At 41.8% G+C, this 26,858-nt stretch overlaps 1 protein-coding gene across 1 annotated transcript in view; it reads right to left on the bottom strand.

The window, feature by feature from the left end:
- Positions 1 to 26,858, bottom strand: part of MICAL2 (microtubule associated monooxygenase, calponin and LIM domain containing 2) — a 244,115-nt gene that overhangs the window by 19,793 nt on the left and 197,464 nt on the right. The window contains exons 32-34 of the mRNA XM_055548613.1: positions 21,270 to 21,385; positions 17,976 to 18,068; positions 14,920 to 15,013 (exon numbers count right to left, since the gene is read on the bottom strand). Coding sequence (XP_055404588.1) covers positions 14,920 to 15,013; positions 17,976 to 18,068; positions 21,270 to 21,385 — 303 coding nt within the window. The remainder of the gene's footprint in view (positions 1 to 14,919; positions 15,014 to 17,975; positions 18,069 to 21,269; positions 21,386 to 26,858) is intronic.

Here is a 26,858-nt window from a genome sequence, read left to right on the forward strand (position 1 = left end):
AAGCCCACTGCAGAGCTGTGTACTCTCAAGTACTGAAAACTTCTATTGCTCGTCAACGGGTTGGCTATTCGCCACTGAGTCCAATTTTGCCTTCTGGAGGCAAATAGAGAACGCATAACTCTGTATTTTACGTGAAAGACATTCAGATATTTGAAGACTGATCTCATGATCCACTGTAGTTTTCTTATTTCAGAGTCAGTACCTCTAGGTCATTTATCATTTTATCATAAAAGAGCTGTCTACCTCTATTTGCCTTCTAATTTCCCAGAGCATATCTTAAGGAGAGTCCAGAATCAAACAAAATATCAACAGCCCAGGATGGAGAGACACGCTTACATCTTCACCTTGAGCCCTGGAATTGCAGGAGTCCTTCCAGCAGCAGTGTCTTCACCTGGCTCTTCCTAACTCGCAATTGAATCTTGTCTTCCCACACCAGGAGTGGTGAAGTCTGAGGACTTCATGTTCCACTGTGCAACTGATCTTCTAAAACTAATTCAAGACTTACTTGTGCCTTGTTAAATATCATCTTATTTTGTTCCATTAAGGGGGAATCTTTGGGATATTTTATTCACCTGACACATTTCTCCTCGTTTGGGATTTCTGTGAACTGGTAAATAGGGCATCTTGCATCTTCATGTGATATTGAGAAATGAAACATCAGATGGAACTGGACCAAGAGCAGAGCCATCTAGCCCCTCAGGGACCTTTCTTACCCTTTGGGCAAGACTGTCCTACAAATTTTAAATGCATGGCACCCAACTAGTATCATCCAGCCCCCATTTCTATACTTTGTCGACTAGGATCTTATAAAAAAACTTTAATATTAATAACAAAACAATTTTCCAAAATCAAGCTTCACAAAGCCTGTTGTGCCCATTGGCATGACAAACCTCAAGACGCCACCCAGAAGAGGAAATGACATTTATTTTCCACAGCGTCTAAGTAAACGCCTGTGGTTCCTAAATTTCTGTCTCAATATCCAGTTTCTTTAATAATTCTTTCTAGAATTTTGACAAAGATCGGAACTCATGTTTCTTTCTCATGTGAAACTAGAAAATATACCCATTTCTAGTCCTTTGGTTCTGGAATTTTTCCTGAGTTTTCAAAGACTGGGGTCATTTCTGTAAGTTATTTCAACACCAGGGGGTTAATTCGGTCAATAAGCAAATTCTGATTGAGTAAGGTCACATTGAAGACATACTCTATTGTGAACGTATCATCTTTCACTACGGCTGAGAAACCTGAATTCCTTGCTCTCCCATTTCTCTCACCTATCCAGGTTTAATTTCCTCAGCTAGATACTTGCTTAACATTTCTAGATTGAGGGCCATTTTCCTTGATTAAGAAAACAGAAAGGCTGAGAGAAGAAAACCCTGCCTCTCCCCAGTCATGTAACATTAAACCATCTGTCTCAGCTCTGGGGCTGTCCTTGCCTTGTTCTCAATCCAAAAGAAACAGCACTGTTCTGCTGTCTTGAGAGTGTTTTTTGTTGTTGTTTTTCAGATTCAGCCTCTTGGCTACACTCTTCCTACAGGTTCAAGCCAGACTTTTACCCTGCATTCATGTCCCTTCCCTCTGAGAGTTGTGCAGCCTCATTGATTTCTACTGATGCTGTATTCAACAAACACAGATTGAACCGAATCAATCAATTTAATTTACTTTCTTGAGTGGAATAATTTGCAATTTTATAGCCTACACTTTATTTTTAGACTCTTCCTTTCCTCAGTAGTCAAAATTACTTTTGAGGATCTTTGAACATGGAATCAAGTGCAGATTTCTAGGGAATCTGCTTTCCCAAGACACTGGGTACAGGCAGACGGTGCCTAGCCCAGGCTTGCCTTGCTCTCAACCCGAACAATGCACTGAGGTCTCCATCACCTCACTACCCACCAGAGAGCTTCCCTGTAGGTCCTAATGAAGTCTCGAAGAGCATTGCTGCTCACTGTAGATGTAGTAGAGTGAAGAGGTGGAGGGAGTGGGCTTTGAGATCGATCAGACCTGTCTCTCCCACTTACAATGTGTGACCTTGGCCAAGTAACCTCACCTCTTTCTGCCTCAGCCTCCTCCCTTGAAAAATGGGGGTGGGGACTTGCCTGGCAGTCCAGTGGTTAAGACTGCCACTGCAGGGGTCATGGGTTTGATCTAAGATTGGGGAACTAAGAGCCCACATGCTGCTTATGCAGCCAAAAAACAAAAGAGAAAAATGCAGTGATCATAGTCTCTGTCTCATAAATTGGTTATGGGGATGAAAAGACAAGATGCATGTAAAATGTGACCATGGTGCTTGGTACATAGTAAACATTCAGTAAATCGTTCCATTATTACTACCGTGCTGGTGCTTCTTCCAGCGTCCAGTTCTATGTTTCTGTGTGGACTATTTGCTGTATATCTCTAAAACTCAGCTAGAGTGTAATCCCTGACTTGATTACCTGTGGCTAAACTTTATCAGGTAACTTCCCTTGAGATTAATAAAAGCACTTAAATAATAATTATATATATATATATTTGTCTCCATGTAAACAGAGAGATCATATGGCTGGATCATCAACACTTCAGCCATACCTCCAGCTGGTCTCAGGGCTGCTGGTGAACTGCACACCCTTCCAGGACAGGGACACTCCCGCATCTGGGAACCAGGATGCAGCTAGAATGGCGCAACCTGAAGGTGAGCAGCCTGAGGCTGTGAATGCCACCCCTGCTGCGGCCACCATGCACTGGTTCTCCCTTTGTCCCTGTGCCCTCGTAACATGCTTTCTCCTAGACAAGATGCAAGGATCCTCTTGTTAGGCAAATTAAAGTCATCAAAACTCAACATAAAACAGCTTTTTACTAATGGGGTCATATAAGTTGACCCTCTTGTCCCTAGTGAGCTCTCAAAAACACAAAGCAAAATTTGTCACTCCCTACTGAAATTCAATACTCCCCTCCCCACCCCCCCACACAAACATATACACAATTGAGTTTAAATCACCTAGCCTGACAGCATTTAGTCCCTGCTCACAATAGAGGGACTGGCACTTAACATCCAGAACTTTTTCTCAGTGGAGAATAACAGACTAAATGAACAATCTATTCTTTAAAGTCGTGGCTTGTTAACCATTTCCTTTTGTCGGTAATGCTGAATGCTCCTCTGTGTATTGGGGTGTGGTTTTTCCAAGTTGGGTCTTGTGTTGCTCTCTGATTCACAACTATCTAAATCTTTAGATGGGATTTCCCACCTCCTCAGAACCTATGAGAAGTTCTACTTTGGTTTTTCCTGCAATTCTGTCAATGCCCTTGACATCCTCAGTGATGATCTGGAGCATGAAAGGGCATTAGAGTAATAATCACAGCCAGAATCCTTGGTAGCAGTGGGATTTCCCTCAGATGGTGGGTTTCAGCCCCTGCCTCTGGCTCTCTGGCCTCTGGTCAGCTCTTAGCTCCTGTGCACATCCATAGGCCTATTTCATCTCATCTCTAGCCAGGCCTCCTGTACCCAGCACTCTGGGTACTTGACTTCCCACAGCTCCTTACACATGACGGTGGTAATCTAGAATGCTACACTGGGGGTCTGGTCTGATTCAGTCTTGACAAAAACTGGATACTGGAAAGTAGGTCATGATTCCATTCTGGGAGTCAGGGACTGTAGCTGAAAACCATAAATTCTAGCCCTTCCTTTATTAAACAGCTTTTTGTTTTTGTTTTGCTTTTAGCTACATATCTAGTCACCATAAATGAAGTTTTTCTTGCTTTTGAATTTTACTGAAATGATATCATATGTAGTCTTCTACAACTTGCTTATTTTAAATTCTTTCTATATGCTTCTAAAATGCCTCTATGCTGCTCATTTTCACTGCTGTATTTATAATATTCAGTTGTATGTGCCACAGTTAACTGTACTACAGTTTATCCATTTTTCTGTTAATGGATAGCTAGGTTGTTGGCAGTAGTTTGCTACTGTGGATGATGCTACCGTGAACATTGTTGTATATATCTTCTGGTTCATGTGGGTATGAGTTTCTCTGGAATATATAATTAGGAATGAAATTCTTGAGTAGTAGGTATGCAAATATTCAGCTTTCAGCATAAAGTCAAATTGTTTTCCAAAGATTTGTGGCTGTTTATATTCCCACTGTCTTCCCCTGGTGGCTCAGAGGGTCAAGTGTCTGCCTACAATGCGGGAGACCTGAGTTTAATCCCTGAGTCAGGAAGATCCCCTGGAGAAGGAAATGACAACCCACTCCAGTACTCTTGCTTGGAACATCCCATGGACGGAGGAGCCTGATAGGCCACAGTCCAAGGGGTCGCAACAGAGTCGGACATGACTGAGTGACTTCACTTTCACCTTTCATACTCCCACTAACATTGAATAAAAGCTCCCTTTATTCCTCACCCTTGCCAAATACTTAGTATTATCAGATTTTATAAGTTTTTGAAAATATAATAGTTTAGTTCACACTGTAGTATAAATTTGCATTTTCCTAATTACTAATGAATATTCTTCTGTGAGACCTAGGACTTCCCTGGTGGCTCAGATGGTAAAGAATCTGCCTGCAATGCAGGAAACCCGGGTTCGATCCCTGTATTAGAAAGATCATATGGAGAAGGGAATAGCAACCCATTTCAGTATCCTTGCTGGAGAATTCCATGGACAGAGGACCCTGGCAGGCTACAGTCAGAGGGGTCACAAAGAGTTGGACACAACCGAGTAAAACTATTACTATTCTTTTGTGAAATGTATATTTATACCATTTGCCTATTTTTATATGGAGTTGTTAATCTCTTATTGATTTGTAAGAGTTCTTTACATGTTCTGGAATACTGAATATTTGTTATATTTGTTACAAATATATTTTCCAGATTAGTAGGTTTTCTTTTCTGGTTATATTTATCACAAATTTATTTTCCAAATTAGTGGCTTATTTTTTTCCTTTCCTTTATGATGTCTATAGACTACCAACTTGAAGTCTAAGAGATTCTTAACATTTCAAATTAAAGTCTTTAATTTTTATGACATTGATTATATGGTTTAAGATAAGGTTCAACTTCATTTTTGTCCTGTATGGAAAGCCAGTTGTCCCAGAATCACCGATCTCCTGTGAGTTGGCAATGCTACTGCTGGCTTATATCAAGTTTTCATATATGTGAGACTATATTTGGGTGTGTTGATGGCTCTCAGTGAAGTATTAAAATTGGCTCCATAAAGGATGTGCATATTTTCTCTTAGATTTATTCCTAGGCACATTGTGTTTTTATGCTAATGTAAATGATATCTTCTTTGTTATTTCATTTTCTAGAAACCAATGCTGAGATATGGAAATGCAATTGATTTTTCTATTTTGATCTTATTTCCAATCACATGATATAGACTCTTATTATTTAAAAAAAATTATCTGTACATTCTTTTGGGTTTCAATGTGGTTAATTCTATCATCTGGAAATGACAAAAATTTGTTTCTTCCTTTCCAAAGCTTGTGCCATTTTATCTCTGTCTTACTGGACTGGCTAGGTCTCCTGTGCAATATTGAATAAAAGAGGTGATGGCAAGCATCTGTTCCTATTCCTGATTTTAAAAGAAATGCTTCTAATATTGTACCATTAAACAATGCTGTTTGCTACAGGGTTTTGGAAGATATGTTTCAAATTCAGAAAGTTCTGACTCAGCAATTTCACTTCTAAGAACACAAAAGCACCAATTTGAAAAGACATATGAAGCCCTATGCTCATTGCCGCATTATTTACAATAGCAAGATGTGGAAACAACCTGTGTCCACTAATTGATGAATGGATTTTAAAAATGTGGTATATATACAAAATATTAGCCATTAAAAAACAGTGAAATCCTGTCATTTGACAACACGAATGGACCTTGAAGGTACTATGCTAAGAGAAGTCACACAGAGAAAAAGAAATACTATAGGATTTCACTCATATATGGAATCTAACAAACCAAATAAAACAAAAACAAAGTCATAGATACAGAGATCAGAGCAGTGATTACCTGAAAGGAAGGGGTAGGGGGTGGATGAAATGGGGAAAAGGGGTCAACTGTTTGATGATAGATGGTAACTAGATTTGTGGAGGTGACCACTCTCTAGTGTATACAGACATCAAATTGCCACACTATACACTGAAACTTATATAATAAAAAAAATTTTAAGCTTCAAGAAGGCAAAATAAAAAGTTCTTTTTTTGCTAAAAGTTTTTATCCTAAATGAATGTTGAACTTTGTCAAATTATATTTTCTTCTTCTATTGAAAAATCATATGGTTTTCTCTTTAATTTGGTAATATGAAGATTGTTAAGTCACCCTTAGATTGTCAAATTTTAAATTGAATTGAATTAAATGTTCATTATATTCTTTTATCTTTCTGAATCTTTGCTATATCTATGGTTATGTCTGCCTCTTTCACTCATTTATTTCCTCTTTTATTTTTAGAAATCAGTTTAAGAGGACTGCCTTAGTCTTTTAACTTTTGCAGTGAACAATCATTTGGTTTATTTGACCCTATTTTATCTTTATTCTCTGTTTCATTTACATTTGCTCATATATTTATTATCTTCTTTCTTTAGGTTTATTTTGTTCTTCATTTTCTAAGTGAAGTTGGACACTTAGCTCATAGATTTAAGCCTTTCTTCTTTTCTAATAAAAGTATTTAAGGCGATACCTCTAAGAACTATTTTCACTGCATCCCATGAGTTTTGATCTATTGTTCTCCTTTTCGTATTTACTATATTTTAAATTTCAAAGTATTTTTTAAATATCTTTATTTTTATTTTTAAATTTTACATAATTGTATTAGTTTTGCCAAATATCAAAATATCTTTTTTATTTTTTGACCCAGGATAAATGTATATTTTTACTTTCCAAATGCATGATTTTAAAAAATACCCTTTGGTTATTGATTTCTAAGTTAGTTACATTGTAGTATAGAATGTGGCCTGTATACTATAGATTCTCTGAGATTTACTTTATGAACCAACATGGTCAATTTTTATAAATCATCAAGTAAACTTGAGAAGAACACACATCCTCTAACTTGGGGGTGCAGGGTTTTATACATGTCCATTGGAAATGGCAACCCACTCCAGTACTCTTGCCTAGAAAATTCCATGGATGGAGGAGCCTGGTGGGCTACACTCCATGGGGTCACAAAGAGTCAGACATGACTGAGGGACTTCACTTTCTTTCTTTCTTTATTAAAGTTATTAACTGCAATGTTCAAACTTATAGTAATGTTTTGTCTGTTTGACTCTCATTAATGGAGAGATATAGTAAAACCTCCTGCCATGATAATAGAAATTTCTCCTTGAAGTTTTGTCATTTTTTGTTTTATATATTTTGAGGCTGCTATAGGTTCAACATTTTAAACTGTCATAATCTTCTTGGTGAGTTGGTCATTTTAAAATTATGTAGTGACACTGTATTGCTAATCATAGTTTTGTTACTAAAAGTTAATTATCTGGGCTTCCCAGGAGGCACTAGTGGTAAAGAACCTGCCTGCCAATACAGGAGATATAAGAGACATGGCTTTGATCCATTTACCCTAGCTTTATTTGTCTTATTTAGCTAGTATATACTGGCCATTTTTCTTTTTTACTTTAATCCTTTCACTTATTTATGCTTTATACATGTCTACTAAACAGCATATAAATGGCTATTGTTTTGATCATTGACTTTCACTACAATTATTGAGATATTTAGACTTGTTTTCTGTCATCTTTGTGCTTTTTATCTTTTTAAAAATGCTTAAAAATTTCTGTTTAGAATTGAATTGGGGGTTTGGTTTAGTTGATTATTTTTTCTTATTTCTTCTCCCTCTGTTTCCCCTAGTTGATTTGAAGTTATACATTTTTTCCTATTCTTTTCATAATTATAGTTAAAATCTAAATAGGCATTTTAAAATATCCTCAGCTCAGTTCATTTCAGTTGCTCAGTCATGTCTGACTCTTAGCGACTCCATGGACCGCAGCACACCAGGCCTCACTGTCCATCACCAACTCCCGAAGTTTACTCAAATTCATGTCCATTGAGTTGGTGATGCCATCCAACCATCTCACTCTCTGTCATCCCCTTCCCCTCCTACCTTCAATCTTTCCCAGCATCAGGGTCTTTTCCCATGAGTCAGCTCTTCGCATCAGGTGGCCAAAGTATGAGAGTTTCAGCTTCAACATCAGTCCTTCCAATGAATGTTAAGGACTGATTTCCTTTAGGATGGACTGGTTGGATCTCCTTGCAGTCCAAGGGACTCTCAAGAGTTTTCTCCAACACCACAGTTCAAAAGCATCAATTCATTATTCTTAAATATTCTAACACAGTCTAAACTTAATAAATAGTTTAATTTCCTTTTAAACAACAGAAGGACCCTGGGATGCTTTACTTCTAATCATTCAACTCCCAACTTCTGTCCATTTTAGTCCAGTATTTTAGTTCTATCTTTGGGAAAAAAAAATGCTATTTTATATTGACAATGTTTTACTTACATGTTTATTATTTTTTGCATTCACCTTTTCTTCTTGAATATTTCAGAGCAGCCTCTTAGGTTTATCTTTTTTTTTTTTTTCCTGGTTAAAGCATATTTGCTAGAATTTTGTTTGTAGGTAATTTGTTGATTTGGCTTGAATCTCATTCTAAGTGGCTCACTTCTTTGTGTTTCGGGTGATTTAAAAAATTATTATAAGGTCATAGTTTACTGAATTTAATCTGTCTGAATCCTGAGAGCCTAACCTGAAGCATGGTCTCTTTGATACAGAATCTACAATTGGTCTTAGAGTTCTAGAGACCTGGCTTAACATGGGAATCCCAAGGTTAGCTCCCCTACTTCTTGTTAGACTCGAAGCAACCCTGGATTACTGTTTCTGTGTTTGCTTCCTTCCTGGAACACATAGGTTTTAGCAGATGTTTCTTCTTTTCCCTCTCTTTCTTGGCCCTGAGAGACTTCTCTCACTTAAAAGTCTAGCAACATCTTCAAAAATATCTTGTTGTAGTTAATGGGCTTTTCAGTATATATTCCACCATTCTGCTGTTCCATACGTTTTAGGAACCATATTCTGTATTCTTGGCAGAGGCAGTCAATTGGGTATTTAATTAAAAATTTTTTTTCAAGTAAAATCACTGTAATGGTGTTTTTTAAAGCTGAGGGATGTAAAATTAACTTTGTGGGTCATAACAAGCACTAGAAAATGAGACAGAATAAAAAATATCGGTCTTTTATAAGTAGTAAAGTTTAAAATTATCTCTTGAAACATTGTATTCAATTATACATTTATATATACTATTAATAACTTATGATATAAAGCATATTTCTTACTGCTGTCATGGGCAATTTTTTTGTGTAAACCAATTGTCTAGAGCACATAACTCTGAAGCACATAACTCAATGACCCAAGGATCCATACGATGGAGAGAGGACCCAAGGCTTCTTCAGGAAGAGAATCTTAGTCTGTCTGGCCCTCACTGGGTCCATCTCTGTAATAAGGCCATTGCTTGACTAGGTAGCTACTGAGGCTGGAAATAGAGGTGACTACATAATAAGTGGATTATGCCATTTGTTGAGAGAGGCAGTCTGCCATAAACCTTGAGCATTCCTGCATGTTTTTACTGAGTGTGCAAAACAGCAAGGACTGACCATCCTACTATCCCGAGCCACTTCTGCAACCAGTCAAGTAGATTACTTGCTTCCTGGGAAATGGGCTGGCTTGTTGGCTGCTTGCTACAGATGCTGCTGAGTTCCTCTGCTGTGGTACAATCCCCTGTGTGCACAGCTGCCATCTGGGTCTATCAGGCCACACCCCAGCACTTAGATACAGGGCAACTTGTACCACGCTGCTGCTCTTGCCACTTGCTGCGCTGTGAGTAAAAACTCCCTTGCTCTGATGCACTGAATCTCACTGTTTACTTTCAGCACATGGAGTGTGGCAAACCCATCCAAATTCCTCGGTTGCTAGGCTACCAGCTTCAGAATCTTTGCCATGAATGGCATCAAGATTCAAAATCAGGAGTGTCTGACTCTACTCTCTGTGTTCTTTGCAGGACACCTTGCTGTTTCATTGTCCAAGAAATTATTATTCCTTCTGTTCCTCAGTGGCAATCAAGATAGAAACCACAGAGTGGAAGCCAAACTACTTCCCTCTTCCGGCCTGAGGGTCATTGCAATTTCTCTTGTCGTGTATGCTCCTGCTGCCACCTGCTGGCAGCCTCAGGCAGCCAGGTTCTTTGTAAACCTCACAGGTTCTTTGTAAACCCCTTATCTGTGTGAAGGAAAAGCCATCTGACTCCAAGGAAAAAGAAACAAGAAGCTCAATGCAGGCAACCAACTGGTAAGCCTTCCTCAAAGCTGGTAAAGCTATCCGGGAGGAATAATACCCATACGCTCCTGATCTCAGTTTTCACCAGATTTTACCTGTTTCCAGGTACTGAAAGAAAGCACAGATTCTGTTATTTACTTCGCCTAAATTTGAATGGTGGTCTCCTGCTAAACTGGGGTGTCCCATCACCTTGGCACATAACACTGACCACCACGTTGACAACCAACAAACCAGTAGGTAATAGCATTTGACCAAAAAGTCTAAGCAGCTGCAAAGCTCAACTTGACCTCCTCATAGAGAGTGAAGCTCAGGGCAATCAGGTCATTGCACATCAGGGTCCTTTACTCTGGGCAGCTAGAACCATCAGGACAACCCATTCCCTTTGTCAAGGACATCACACACACACACACACACACACACACTCTCTCTCTCTCACAAACACACCTTACAGAAGATAATGACTTGTTATCTGGGGGTGGATTTTTGTTTTTCTTTGTTTCCCTTGCCTTGACAAAATGGGGAAAAACCCTTCCTGGGGGTGGGAGAGCTTATTTCTGACTGTTGGAAAAAGAGAAAGCAGGAATTGTTGTCACGACAATTAGAAGCTCATCAAAGGCTTATTTTGCTCATCAGCCATCATTGCCCTCTGTCCTGCACCCCCGCATGTTCCTCTAATTCAATGCCCGCCTAATGAATAACTCTTAGGAACAAAAGACCCTTTCAGGCTGGTGCACATCACTATCGGAGGAGACTTGCATAACTGTCGCAGACAACTCATGTTTTCAGGCCTGTCTCTAAATTTGGTTATTCACAACCTTTATAGCTCAATATTATTGTCTAACTGTGATTATTTTCTAATTATCCTAATAATACCTATTAAATAATTCCCAATCACTTGAACCAGAGCAGCCCAGGCCAGCTCAAATACAACTTAACCTAATAAGCATCGGTCATTCATTAAGCACCAGGGCAATCTCTTAAAGGGGCTGAGTGGAATATTAAACTGCACAGGAATATTATTATTGCACAAATGTTATTACAAGTTAGAGTGTATTAATTTCGATGCCTGGTTCGCACATTTTCTGCTCGGTTTCCTCTGGGATCGCTGTGACTTGACTCTTCCAGTCTCCTGCCCCTTGTTGATCTGCATCTGTCACCCACACAAGGACAATCAAGGAGAAAAAAGCCCATAAACTTAACAGGGAAATTAAATTACCAAGGATATAAAGGAAATGAACAGAATCCATCTTCTGGCCGGCGAAATACTACCTTTGAGAACACCGTGAGCTGGCTGAGTTTCTCTAGGTGATAACTCAAAATAGCCTTTCTTTACAGGGAGGGAGATTTTTCAGGAGCTTTAAAAATTTGGTTTCTAGACTTTAAATTTCAAGCAATAAAGATCAGAGACTCAGGTCTTTTAAAAGTGCAGGATATTTAATAATATTTCATAAAGTAATATCAGGTAGCCATTTATTGAATGCCTACAATGTGGTGGGCACTCTTGGGAGACTATTGGCCCACCAATGCCCTTAATTCTCAAAATGATCTAGTAATGTGAGGATTATTAGCCCCATTTTTTACTCCAAGGAACCTGAGGCCAGAAAGGTTAAGTGATTCTCCTAAAACCACACAGCCTAAATGCAGTGGAACAGAATTTGAACACGGGGCTCTTTGATGCTTATGATTTTACCTACCCCACCATGCCATACTGCCTCCCCAGAAAACCAAAGCATGTCCTAGCTTTGCTGGTTTATCCTTTTCATTTCTAAGTCTCTCACTGAAGTCAGCAGATCCCCAAAGACAAGTGCCAAGCCTTCTTGATTGGGAATATGACCAAACATTTCATTGTATCAAAAGCCCTGACAACAACTATAGAGGCAGGCTGTGACCCTCACCCCAAGTAGTGACAAACAGTTATCATTTTTGTCAAAAACCCTACTTCCAACGGGTGGATTTGAGTTCTCATTGTAAGGAAATGCACAGAGTATTGTAAGAAAAGGAACAAATATTTATTAACCATCTCTCCTATGCCAGGCACTGTCTCAGGGCTTCCATATACATTGTTTTGACTGGTCCTCAACATAAATCTGAGGAACAGGTACAATCGTCACTCCCACTTTGTAAACACAGAGACTGAGGCACAGAGGGGTAAAGTAAGTCAGACCCTGACATCTCCAGAGAAACACTAACCATGTAGCTGCTGCTGCTGCTAAGTCACTTCAGTCGTGTCCGACTCTGTGCAACCCCATAGATGACAGCCCACCAGGCTCCCCCTTCCCTGGGATTCTCCAGGCAAGAACACTGCAGTGGGTTGCCATTTCCTTCTCCAATGCATGAAAGTGAAAAGTGAAAGGGAAGTTGCTTAGTCGTGTCTGACTCTTCGCGACCCCATGGAGTGCAGCCCACCAGGTTCCTCCATCCATGGGATTTTCCAGGCAAGAGTACTGGAGTGGTGTGCCATCGCCTTCTCTGAACCATGTAGCTACTGAAGTTGAAATCACAGGACTTCTCAAGTGGATGGGCCTTTATAAGGCTCTGGGAGTAGCCCCCAACTTCAGGTCTCACAAAATCTGAGTCTCTATCTGCAGACTTTTTAAGAGAATTGAAGTCCTAACCTTTCTCTATATTGTTTACACGACTGCACACAGAAATATGTTTTTCAGTATCTGCTTTTTCATGCTTTATATCCAAGCTGCTACTGCTAAGTCACTTCAGTCGTGTCCAACTCTGTGCGACCCCATAGATGGCAGCCCACCAGGCTCCCCCGTCCCTGGGGTTCTCCAGGCAAGAACACTGGAGTGGGTTGCCATTTCCTTCTCCAATGCATCAAAGTGAAAAGTGAAAGTGAAGTCGCTCAGTCGTGCCGACCCTCAGCGACCCCATGGACTGCAGCCTACCAGGCTCCTCCATCCATAGGATTTTCCAGGCAAGAGTACTGGAGTGGGGTTCCATTGCCTTCTCCATATCCAAGCTACAGAAGGCTAAAGATATCACATCAGAAAATTAAAGAGACAATGCCTCCAAGTATATGGATGTGTGTACACATATAAATGGGGGCTTCTCTGGTGGCTCAGATGGTAAAGAACCATCTTCCAATGCAGAAGACATAAGAGACATGGGTTTGATCCCTGGGTCAGGAAGATCCCCTGGAGAAGGGAATGGCAACCCACCCCAGTATTCTTGCCTGGAGAATCCCATGGACAGAGGAGCCTGGTGGGCTACATACAGTTCATGGGGTCGCAAAGAGCTGGACACGATTGAGCGACAAACACTTTCATACGTGTGTGTGTGTGTGTGTGTGTGTGTGTGTGTGTGTGTAACTGAATCACTTTGTTGTATACCTGAAACAAACATAACATTGTAATAAAATTCAACTAAATAAAAAAAGAGACAATGCCCACCACTAACTCCAATTGATTAGCCACACACTGCTGGATGGTTTCCAAAAACACATAGATTTCTTCCAGTTTTATCCCTCACCCAAAACCCTCTGCTGGCTCCTCATTCATTAAGGCATTTCACTTTTGGCCTTTGCAGGTGCTGTTCCCTCTGCCAGAACAGTCTCCTCACCTCCCTTGTTACCTCCTGTTCCTCTTCTGGTTCTTGTCTTATCAGATCATCCCTTCCAGGTGATTAGCCTGACTGACCTCCCCTCCCCGCCCCACCTCCATTGAAATTAGTTAGGAACCCGTGATTCTGTCCTCATTCTACCCTAATGCTTGTTCCCATCACAACCCTCATCCCCCTGTACTATGGTTTGTTTATTTACATGTCTATGTCCCTCAGTGGACCACACACTTCTCAAAGTCAGAAAAAGTGTTTATTGTTATAGAAACATTGTCTCCATGTCTAAGGCAAGGCAAGCCTTCACCAGATGAATTCTGTTTGCATCTAAGAATCTGAAGCTATCAGTAGAATAGATATAATTTATTGCTTTCCCTTGTGCCAGGCATATGCTGATTGGGGAAGATCCCCTGGAGAAGGGAATGGCAACCCACTCTAGTATTCTTGACTGGAGAATCCCATGGACAGAGAAGCTTGGTGGGCTACAGTCCACGGGGTTGCAAAGAGTCGAACATGACTGAGTGACTAACACAATACTATATATATATATAATGTCTTCTTTAATCTTTATCTTAGCTTTATAAGATAGGAAACCACTATTATCCACATTTTATAGCATAAAACAAAAGTTCATAAAGGTTTAGAACATGAGTGATCCAAGGCCTCCCGGCTGATAAAGAGAGAAACAGGTGGGTAAAGGGAGAAATCAGGACTTTGACTCCAAGTCCAGCTTTGAATCTCTACCAACATTGCTTGAAAACACTCAACTATTTCTCCTGAATTTATCTTAACCTCTGAATGGCAAGAACATAGCAGCAGAGAGACCGAACAGACCAGAAACCCAAGGCCCACAGGCCAACCGATGTCCTGGGAATTTCAAACGGGATGACCAGTTTGATTTTGCAAGTGGGAAGCAGCTGCAGATTGGGCACCCAGGTCAATGTTGATAGCTGCGCAGCGAGTGACAGGGCCTCACTGCTTTGCCTGGATGGCTAGACCAGCACTAGTCTCAGACCATAGTCACAGGCGTGAGCCCACTGCACCGGATCTGCCCACAGTGATACCTACCTGCTTCTCCTCTCAGCGCCTTCTCCAGCCTCACGCCCTGGATCTCGGTAGCCCTCTGCCGCTCCTCCACCTCCTCCAACTGCCTCTGGATGGCCTGCAATGTCAGGACTGTGTGTCATGCAGGTGCTTGCCACATGCGGAGTCATACAAGGGGGCTAGTTCTGCCACCTACTTTCTAAGAGGAAGAAGCCCTTTCTCTTGGGTTGCCAGCTCTTCAGTTAACTGGGTAAGAATCTCTGAATTCCCCAAACAACTGGAATTTGATATTTCCCTTCTTTAATATGAAAACATAAAGCAAGGAGTCTGTGTGTAAGCTCAATCTGCCCCCAGGGAGACAGTCCCTTTTGACCAGGCCAATCACACAGACCTGCTGTCAGGCAGAGGCTGCTGGCCTGGGTGGACAGACCTCATGGCTCCTGGACTCCTCGGAGCCTCGGCCTCTGACCATGGTCATGGCACAACTGCTGGAGCTACTGGCCATATTCAGAGTTGGACAGGATCTCTGGGGACAAACACAGAGCATGCTCACAATCCATTTTCCCAAGAAGAACCAGCAGATACCTCCCAAGACATTGGAACAGGAGATGGGAGCCAACTCCTGGGTCTGGGTGTTCCTCTCTCAGTCTGCCCTGCCCCTGTCCTGAGCTACAAATTGGCAACCTATTATTTCATTGCACCATGGGGCTTTTTACTGTCTGCAGAAGTGTACTGTGGCTTGTCACTAGCAGTTTACTAAGACCAGACAGAGATGTTTATTTCATTAAGGCATATCCTCCTTAGACTACTGTAGGTACCTATCACGGCTTGGGGTCATGATGGGCTTTGTATTTACATGTTTAGTTTCCCCACTAGCTATTTCTCTCTTGTGTGCATTAGGAAGGAAAATTAAGGGGAAAAAAATCCCTTTCTTATATACATTTTTTCATCCCCATCAGTTTTCTCTGCTTTTAATCACATGCTGCCACAAGGCACATCTCTTGGCAGAACAGACTTTGTACCAGGCACCTTCAAAGAAGTGACAGCTGTTTGGGCAGGTATAACCTGTGTGTTCTTCCTTCTCTACTTTCTCCTAGCTCTGTCTCACTCTTCTTCCTCCTTAACTCTACCTTGTTCTAAGTCTCCCCTGGAGTCAAATTACAATTGCTGAGGCACCTCCAATCTGTGAAGAGGCCCAGCAAGGGTAGGGGCAGGGACTCAGCAGCCACCTGGCTTCTTGTCTTAGCTGAGAGTGTTTAAATCCCAAACATAAAATCTGAAATAGATGGGAATTCTAACTAAAACTACTTGTAATTTTATACTTTCTTCCTCTCTGTCTCTTTTTTAAAAACAATGATATCTTTATAGATCTGTCCCTCGCTGGTAGAGTGTAGCATTGCTAAAGGAAGGGAAACATTTAAATGACTTTATGACTGATTGCTTTGTAATTATGGCTATGTAATTGTTATGGACTAAGCAGTCTCCACCCCACACTAAATTCATCTATTGATGTCCGAACGCCTAAAGTGACTGTTTGGCCCTTATGGAGGTAGGTGAGGTTAAATGAGGTCATAGTAGTGGGCCCTAATCCAACAGGACTGGTGTCCTTACATGCAGAGGAAAAGATACCAGAATTCTTTCTTTCTCTTGCTCTGAATGCACACGCACGAAAAGGCCATGTGAAGACACAGCAAGAAGGCGGCTGTCTGCAAGCCAGGAAGAGAGTCCTCACTGGAAACCAACACTGGAGACACCTTGATCTTGGACATCCAGCCTCCAGAGCTGTGAAAGAATAAATTTCTGTGGTTTAAGCCACCCAGTCTGTGGTATGTCATCATGGCAGCTCAAGCTGATTGATACAGTCATCATTCTTTAGAAACTAAGAATGAAAATCTCAAAGATTATACAGGGCGGGTATGGATGCTAGCAGATTAGGACTCAAAAGACAACTGTGATTCTTCTGTTAGTACTCTTGCCTGAAAAATCCCATGCACTGAGAAGCCTGGTAGGCTGCAGTCCATGGGGTCACAAAGAGTCGGACACGACTGAGCGACTTCACTTTCACTTTCACTGTCTGGAGTAGAAATAGCAGGTTGGCAAAAAAAACCTCTTGGGGTTTTTCCATAACATCTCATGGAAAAACCTGAATGAACTTTTCGGTCAACCCAATATAAGAAGAAGAAATTGTTGAGTTTGCCAATCCATTTCATAAAGATATCTTGTTCTCAGAAGGAAAAGTTGAAATGTTTCAAGAAAGCCTGTTTCAGAAGGTGAGGATGGACAAAGGGAATTTAATTTTCCCTGACTGCTAGGTGAAGAGGGTGGCTCCCAAGTCAGCCACTGAGAAGAGTAAAGAAGGTTAGGTTTAGTGACTTCCTTCTTGTCAGAAACAACTTATCGGACTACACAACTGGATAAAGTGAGTTACTGGAGAAGGGGATGTAAGGGTACACTGCATTAACACAAGTGGTCATTTTAGGTCCCTTTGTCCAAAAACTCAACTCCTCTTCAAGGCTAGGTTTGGGGTCTTCAGGGAGACGGGGAGTGCCTTGACTTTCTGCTTCATTTTGCAGGTCAGTAGATCCACTTGAGCAAAAATGTTTGCAGTAAACAATTAAGCCAGGAAGTCTACAGCAGAATGGTAGATGCTTATGTGTTCAACTAACATTGGAACAGAGACAGCCCCAAGAGCTGTCAGTTCAGCAAAGACACTGTCAGAAATTCGAGAGAAGGTTATATCCTCACAGAGGACAAAACGAAGGCCACTGCAGTGTGGCAGTCAGGGCCTGGGATGGATTCCAAGGCAATGTGTTGGCTGCCATTCCAGCTCACTTAGCAGGACACACGCCTGCAGATGGAAAGGCAGCTGGGAGTGGGCCAACTCAACACCTGGGCTCTCTGGCCCCGGAGTCCCACCAGGGATTGAACCACAGCCTTCAGAACAGCCACAAGCCTGGTGCTTAGAGAAGAGAGACTGATCTTTCCCCAGCTCAGCTTTCCCAGTTCAATACAGATTTCCAAAGAGCTTCCAGACCCAGATCCCCAGCAACCCAGACCCACTCACTCGTTTGTTTTCTGACCTGGGCTTTATGAAGTCTTTTCAATTCTTCTTGCTTAACCAATTGCTTTGTTGCTTTTTCCAGCTTCCTTCTTCTTCTAAGTGCCTTCCTCTCCTACAATAACCAAGAAGAAAAGTATGTCTAAGAAAAATGAAGTTGAAACTTACAAAATACTGTCACAGCCTCTATCCTTTCCAACCAAACCTCTGTTTACCTTCTAGAACAATGATGTCCAACAGAGCTTTCTGCAATGATAGAAGTGATCTCTATCAAGGCAGAAGCTTGCTTTCCTTCCCTACTTCACTTTGTGCAAATACGTCATTAATACCACTGGTTTTTCTGTGTGCCTGAGCTAGTGGAATACAGAACACTCAGAATTGAGGCATTTACAAAGCTTGATCCAGGTCTTCATGACTAGTCTAGGACAACTTCTAGATTGACTGCCAACCACTGCAAAGGTTCTAGGCCATTTGGATGAGGAAACCCCTACTTTAAGTGGCTGGGACCTTTCTTAGAAGGCTGGGGTGGAGAGGGGCATGGTGGAAATCACTGGCAGTTGTCCAGAGATTGGCTAACTCAATCTCTGTGGAGAGTCAGTCCCTTATTTAACAAATATCTCTTGAGCTCTCATGATACTAATCTACATAATAAATGCCAGCAAGTACTGAATGCTATGTGCCAGACACTGTACTGATTACTTCACAAGTATCATCTTACTTATTCTTCAAACTATGTTTTTTTTTTTAATAGACAAGGAAATCAGAACTCAGAGAAGTTAAATAACTTAGCCAAGATGACACAATCAGGAATTGGAAGCACCAGTAGCTAAGCCCAGGTAACCTGAATCCAAGTGTCCGTATGTCCATCTAGTTTACTCTGTCTTTCCCATGCCCAATACAGTGTAGGTACATCATGCACCTCTGTTTTATAGAAATATTAGACTTTCACCCTAAATAAGACCATTCAAACAATTTCAGCGAGGATGCCTTGACAGCCTCATACCATCTCAGCACTTTACAGCAGCGAAGTTGCCAAAGCCCAACTCCTTTATCAAGAGTCAGCAAAGCAGAACCTAGATGGGTAAAGAAAGTCTTGTACTGCCTTTTCTTAAGATGATGACATAAAAAAAGGGATGATATATCAACAAGCACTCATATAACCTTACGAAGCGCCAGGCACACTTCTTACATCCTCAGTGCTAGTGGTGACGATACAGAGAGGAAAGCAAAGAGGCTAAGGAAGAAAAAGATAAAGGACAGAGAAAGAGAGAAATCTGGCAGGGCTGAAGACAGCTGCCTGTCCCCATCTGTCAGATCCAGGCACTAATTTGAGGGGAGGGGTGCAGAGCAAAGAGGTGAGGGTATTTATTTTGTCTTGTTTCCTGTCCTGGAGAAGGGCATGACAACCCACTCAGTATTCTTGCCTGAAGAATTCCATGCACAGAGGAGCCTGGTGGACTACAGTCCATGAGTTGCAAAGAGTCAGACACGACTGAGCAACTAACACACAAACCAGTTTCCTGTGTAAAGGTTCACTTGAGCTGACATGGGCTCTATGCCACATGGTTGGGGACATATCTGTATGGGGCAAAATAAATTGAAAAACCAGAGGGGAAAACACTCCTTCCATTCCTCCAGTGTGAGCTCTGAGAAGTGGTAAAGAAGGAGCCTTTTTGCCAGCTTCCCTTCCTGAAGAATGGGACGTGTCAGAAGCCAGAAGCACCTGTGAGCTTTACCATGTACATGCCTTCTCAGTCATATCTGACTCTTTGCGACCCCATGGACCCTAGCCCGCCAGGCTCCTCTGTTCATGGAATTTCTTAGGCAAAAATACTGAGAGTGGATTGCCATTTGCTATTCCAGGCGACCTTCCAGACTCAGGGATCAAACCCATGTCTCCTGCATGGGCAGGCGGATTCTTTACCAAGGCGCTACCTGGGAAGCCCAGCTATCCCACACTGCAGGCTTATATGATGACTGGCTCTGTTCTGGGTCACCAGGAAGATACAAAGCTTTTTGGAAGGCTTGCCCTAGGTTATCATGGTCTTGCTGTTTTGAGACCTTTGGGCCACTCCGTTCTTTTGGTCCCCATGAGTGTCAAGATGGTTGATGCTGGGGTCTCTGCCTCATTTGAATACAGAATTAACTCCGGGTCACTCAAGGGTGTGAGAGGGCCTGTAGGGAAACCCTAGAAATCAACACACAGAATTCATTTGTGTTGAGTGCCAAACTAATCAGACACACCCACAGTCAGAAATTAGAAATCTCTCAGTATTGTCTTATTCTCATTCTCTCCTCCCCCCTCTCTCTCCCCCTTCCTCCCTCTCTTCTCTTTCTCTCTCTCTCTCTCACACACACACACATCCCAGTTCCCTCCTGACTTGCTCCAAGCTGGGCCTTGGGGAGCTGGAACCCCTGAGTGACTTGAGATGACGCCAAAGCTCCTAGTGCCAGATATGGAAAAGTTGAGTTTAAGTAAATAAATTTGGTTCTCTCTCTTTCTCCTCAGATCCTCACTGCTCCGAAAAGTAAACACTGCCGCAGCAGTGATTCGCTTCTCTGTCCGCCCAGGAAGCACACGCGGTCCAGCCATTCAGCCCTTCCAGCCCCAGCAGACAAAGGAAACAATGGTGGGATTTGGTCATGGGATGCATGTCTCCCCATATGTGACATACAGACGCGTTTAAAGACATACAACAACGTTTGTGTTTTTAAATCCATTGGTACAGGAGTTGTTTAAAGGGTGCTCCGTAAACTAATGTTCATTAAGCAAAGAGAAGAACGGCTGTCCCCCTGCCGGCACTCAGCTAGTCAGTGGGGATCCTCGGAGTCTAGATGCAACTGCATGGTTCATTTCGCATTTCTGATTAGAATAAACATAACATTTTCCATGCAATCTGCCTCTAGTGCTTCTTAAATGAAGCTGTGCTTCCCCCAGGGAAATATGCATCTGCTTGCTGTAATTTTTTTCGATGGTTTGCTTGTTGGATCACATATTAAACCCACTTTAAGAGCTGCAGTCACCAAATGGTTTCAAGTAAATACGTCTGTTTTTTTCCGCCTTCGCATTTTGACATTTCGGAGAAAGGCAAGCTTCTAAAAGTTATATATATATATATATACACATATATATATATATATATAAAGATAATCCTTAGGGTGTTCCAGGTAAAAAAGAGTGGTTGCTGTCAGATGCAATGAAACATGATCTTTCTAATGAAACTGCTGCAGCTGGAGCCCACATTGGGTCTGAAATCTGGATGGTAAAACAGCCCCCACAAGCCAAGGCCCCCGTTGGTTTGCCAAGTGTTGTTACCTTTGACCGTGAGGAAGGCTGGGGATGGAGTTCCTCATCTGCAGAGGAGGTGGTGGAGGAAGAGGTGGAAGAGACAGTCCCTGTCCCCTGCGCTCTGATGGGGACGTGAGTGGGACCTGAAATGGGAACAGAACTCACTTGAACTCCTAGCTTCTTCTGCTTCATGACCCAGAGCCGCCTCTCCCTGCTCCCTGCCACCCCTGTTCTTTTCCTCCCCACCCTCCCTTCCCTGCACCTGCCAGGAGCATGAAGCGGCAGAACCTAAGGGCAACTGAAAATTTGGCCCTCCACGTTAATTACATTTCTGGGTCCCTGCCAAGAGCTTTGCAGCTCTCTTTTCATGTTAAAAAAAAAAAAGGTATTATGCAGAAATCAATTAATTCCTTAAACACCATTTATATAGTGTGTTGCTTAGAATGCATTCAGAGATGAAATCTATTATTAAAATGCGTGTCTGAAGTTAGCTGAGTTACCTAAATGCTTGTGTAAGGTTCGTTCTGCAGAGTAATTGAATGCAAAAAAGTCAGAGCCAGCTCTTAAACAAATCGCCCTTCTGCGGCTCACAGCATCTGGCACCCATTTTTACTACATGACATCTGCTCAGTGTAAAAGGGCTGGCGTCAGAATGTCTGGTCATAGAAAAAAAAAATCCCAAATGTAATCAGAAGCAAAAGGACTCTAAGCCTAAGGTTTTATCACATAGTCTCATGCAACATAAATATTTCATTAATTATGGCTAAACAAATGCCACTTTTATTTTCCCAACTTGCAGATATTATCACATCATCGAAGTGATGATTCAAATGCCAGAAAAGTCAGTTTAAGATAGGGAGGACTCAACAGTTCCAGGCCCATGGGAGAGCTGAAGTCGAGGGGACATGCCAACTCCTCAACAAGAGGTAGATGTTTAGAGGCAGGAAGTGCCCATGTTTGCTCGAATCTCTTTGTGACTTCTCTGGGGCCCACGTGTGATAAAGTCTTCCAGGTTCCATAGGAGACTTGTATTCTGCTCAGCAACAACATCTGCCCAGACACATCAACCTGAAGCAGAGTCAATGATTAATACCTGGATTAACCCACCCTAAACACTGGATACCAGAACCAGCTAGGACTCTGTGATAGAAAACTTACTCATCTTTACTCTGCATGGCAGGTTCTATCTAAAGAGAAATGTGTGCTGGGTATGGAGGGAGGAGAGGCAATTTCAAGCTGACTAACATTCTCTCCAGCCTGCCTTTTCTTCCCCATAATTTTCAACTATTCACCCCAGTGGGAGAGGCCAAGTTTTAAACAAAAAGGGTAATTTTAACCTCCAGGAACACATTTACATATGCTGTTATTCAAAGCAAAATAATGCAAAACATCTATATAATAACACAGCCTCTCTGGGGAGGGAGTTAACTGTTTTTCACTTTAATTTGCCAGATGGGAAAGCTCAGGTGAAGATAGAATCAGGAGCAGCATAATAATGGTGGAGGCACTGTTGGTAGGGATCTGAGATTGTGTCCAAGCTCGAGCCACTAAATTACTGCTGAGTATTTTAAGCAATGAATATTCCCTTCTGTAAGCTTGAGGAACTAACTTCACCCCTTGAGTTTCTGGGGATTGTGATTTCTAACTTGCAGAACTGCTGTGGAAGAAGAAAGATCAATGTAAAGAGTCTAACACAGTACCTGTCCACTGGAAGCATGCGTGCATGCTCAGTCATGTCCACCTCTTTGTGACCCCATGGACTATAGCCCTCCATGCTTCTCTGTCCAGGGGATTGTCCAGGCAAGGATACTGGAGGGGGTTGCCATTTCCTCCTCCAGGCGATTTTCCTGACCCAGGGATCAAACCCGCATCTCCTGCATTGGCAGATGATTCTTAACCACTGAGCCACTTGGGAATCCCGCCTGGTTCATTGCAGGTGCTTAAATAAATGTTTTCATTACCATCAGCTGCCTCACCCAGATAATGAAGCAGCAGCTATTGCTACATCATCATCATTGATCCCAATGAACACTACTGCAATATTAGTGTCGTGATAAGTTGCTTCAGTCGTGTCTGACTCTTTGCGACGCTATGGACTATAGCTTTGGACCCTCTATCCATGGGATTCTCCAGGCAAGAATACTGGAATGAGTAGCCATGCCCTCCTCCAGGAGACTCTCCCAACCCAGGGATCAAACCCATGCCTCTTATGTCTCCTGCATCGGCAGGTGGGTTCTTTACTACACGTGCCACCTGTAAAACTGCCTGATTAATCTTTATTTTGTGGAGGAAGTATAGTATCTAAATTTAAAACTTTTTCTAATTCTCAAAAATAAATATTTCTATTGAATTTTATTTTGAAATTGAGAAGAAAATGTTTCTACATATGAAGCACTTCTTATACTTCTGGCAAAGTTATATAAATAGTTACCCCTGAATCTCTTCCCCTGTACTCTATTCCATCATAGAACCATTCATTCTAGTTTAGTTTTCACTTGCAAGCTTATAAAGCTTGGCAGCATTGTTCTACTCTGGCTGCAATGGAGTGACTGATTCTGGAATTGATCTCCCACCACAAAGCACCAGAAGTCAGGATGAAATATATGAAGCAGCTGCTTTGCTTCCAGACGTTGGACAAGAGGCAGTGCAGACCTGTGATAAAGGCAGGAGCACAGCAAACGAGGTAAGCCCCACAACCAGGAGTTTTCTGCTACAGACACTTTCCAGAACACAGGGCAGGTAGGAAGAACCTAACCAGAGCACAGCAGATTCTTGGAGAAGACAGAGGTCAGTGTTTGACTGGACTGAGGCAATTGGAATAGGTGGGGAAGAGTACTTGAGAGGAAGGAGCTTTGCAGAAAAAGGACTTCAGAAAAAGGCATAGACATCAACTTCAGTCTATTATAGGTGCACAGAGAGAAACTGCAAAAGGTTGGGCCGATAACTGTTGCAAAGTTATAGCATAAATAATCTCTACAGCTTTCACAAGACTGGGAAAGCTACAAGTTTTACCCAACTAGGGTAGAGAAAACATTGAGGGCATTAGAGGGGAGACCACAGAAGAGTCACACTTGAGTAATAGAGATAAAGTAGTTCTAGAATAAAGGTAATTACAGACATAACTGAATAAGTTTAAAAACCAGCCTTGAAAGAAACAAATTGATCTGCAAGTTACTTTACTGCCTGCCAAACATTCTTTAATGCCTATATAACATTCTTTAAATGAAGGAACAAAATAGAGACACTCGAAAATGTAATATTTACAAAATTATTTTGTTGTTTAGTTGCTCAGTCATATCTGATTCTTTGCAGCCTCACAAATCTAGCGGCCAGTAAACAGTTACTCAGTTCAGTTCAGTTCAGTTGCTCAGTCGTGTCTGACTCTTTGCAACCCCATGGCTGCAGCCCGCCAGGCCTTTAGTCCATCATCACCTCCCGGAGTTTACCCAAACTCATGTCCATTAAGTCGGTGATGCCACCCAACCATCTCATCCTCTGTCATCCCCTTCTCCTCCTGCCTTCAATCTTTCCCAGCATCAGGGTCTTTTCCAATGAGTCAGTTCTTTGCATTGGTGGCCAAAGTATTGGAGTTTCAGCTTTAGCATCAGTCCTTCCAATGAATATTCAAGACTGATTTCCTTTAGGATGGACTGGTTGAATCTCCTTGCAGTCCAAGGGACTCTCAAGAGTCTTCTCCAACACCACAGTTCAAAAGCATCAATTCTTTGGCACTCAGCTTTCTCCACAGTCCAACTCTCACATCCATACATGACCACTGGAAAAACCATAGCCTTGACCTGACAGACCTTTGTTGGCAAAGTAATGCCTCTGCTTTTCAATATGCTATCTAGGTTGGTCATAACTTTTCTTCCAAGGAGCAAGCATCTTTTAATTTCATGGCTGCAGTCACCATCTGCAGTGATTTTGGAGCCCCGCAAAATAAAGTCTCTCACTGTTTCCATTGCTTCTCCATTTATTTGCATGAAGTGATGGAACCAGATGGCATGATCTTAGTTTTCTGAATGTTGAGCTTTAAGCCAACTTTTTCACACTCCTCTTTCACTTTCATCAAGAAGCTCTTTAGTTCTTCTTCACTTTCTGCCATAAGGGTGGTGTCATCTGCATATCTGAGGTTATTGATATTTCTCTCAGCAATCTTGATTCCAGCTTGTGCTTCATCCAGCCCAGTGTCTTTCATGATGTACTCTGCATATAAGTTAAATAAGCTGGGTGACAATATACAGCCTCGACATACTCCTTTCCCGATTTGGAACCAGTCTTTTGTTCTATGTCCAGTTCTAACTGTTGTTTTCTGACCTGCATAGAGATTTCTCAGGAGACAGGTCAGGTAGTCTGGTATTCCCATCTCTTGAAGAATTTTCCACAGTTTGTTGTGATCCACACACAGTCAAAGCTTTGGCATAGTCAATAAAGCAGAAATAGATGTTTTTCTGGAACTCTCTTGCTTTTTCAATGATTCAACAGATGTTGGCAATTTGATCTGGTTCCTCTGCCTTTTCTAAATCCAGCTTGAAAATCTGGAAGTTCATGGTTCACGTATTGTTGAAGCTTGGCTTGGAGAATTTTGAGCATTACTTTGCTAGCATGTGAAATGAGTGCAATTGTGCAGTAGTTTGAACATTCTTTGGCATTGCGTTTCTTTGGGATTAGAATGAAAACTGACCTTTTCCAGTCCTGTGGCCACTGCTGAGTTTTCCAAATTTGCTGGCATATTGAGTGCAGCACTTTCACAGCATCATCTTTTAGGATTTGAAATAGCTTAACTGGAATTCCATCACCTCCACTAGCTTTGTTTGTAGTGATGCTTTCTAAGGCCCACTTGACTTCACATTCCAGGATGCCTGGCTCTAGGTGAGTGATCTCACCATTGTGATTATCTGGGTCATGAAGATCTTTTTTGTGTAGTTCTTCTGTGCATTCTTGCCACCTCTTCTTCACATCTTCTGCTTCTGTTAAGTCTACACCATTTCTGTCCTTTACTGAGCCCATCTTTGCATGAAATGTTCCCTTGGTATCTCTAATTTTCTTGGAGAGATCTCTAGTTTTTTTCATTCTATTGTTTTCCTCTATTTCTTTCCAGTTGTGGATGTGACTGGTGATGGAAGTAAAGTCTGATGCTGTAAAGAGCAATATTGCATAGGAACCTGGAATGTTAGGTCCATGAATCAAGGCAAATTGGAAGTGGTCAAACAGGAGATGGCAAGAGTGAACATTGACATTTTAGGAATCAGTGAACTAAAATGGACTGGAATGGGTGAATTTAACTCAGATGATCATTATGTCTACTACTGTGGGCAAGAATCACTTAGAAGAAATGGAGTAGTAGTCAACAAGAGTCTGAATGCAGTACTTGGATTCAATCTCAAAAATGACAGAATGATCTGTTTGTTTCCAAGGCAAACCATTCAATATCACAGTAATCCAAGTCTATGCCCTGACCAGTAATACTGAAGAAGCTGCAGTTGAACGGTTCTATGAAGATCTACAAGACCTTCTAGAACTAACACCCAAAAAAGATGTCCTTTTCATTATAGGGGACTGGAATGCAAAAGTTGTAAGTCAAGAAATACCTGGAGTAACAGGCAAATTGGCCTT

This window comes from Bubalus kerabau, chromosome 15 (assembly GCF_029407905.1).
Source record: "Bubalus kerabau isolate K-KA32 ecotype Philippines breed swamp buffalo chromosome 15, PCC_UOA_SB_1v2, whole genome shotgun sequence".
NCBI lineage: Eukaryota > Metazoa > Chordata > Mammalia > Artiodactyla > Bovidae > Bubalus > Bubalus kerabau.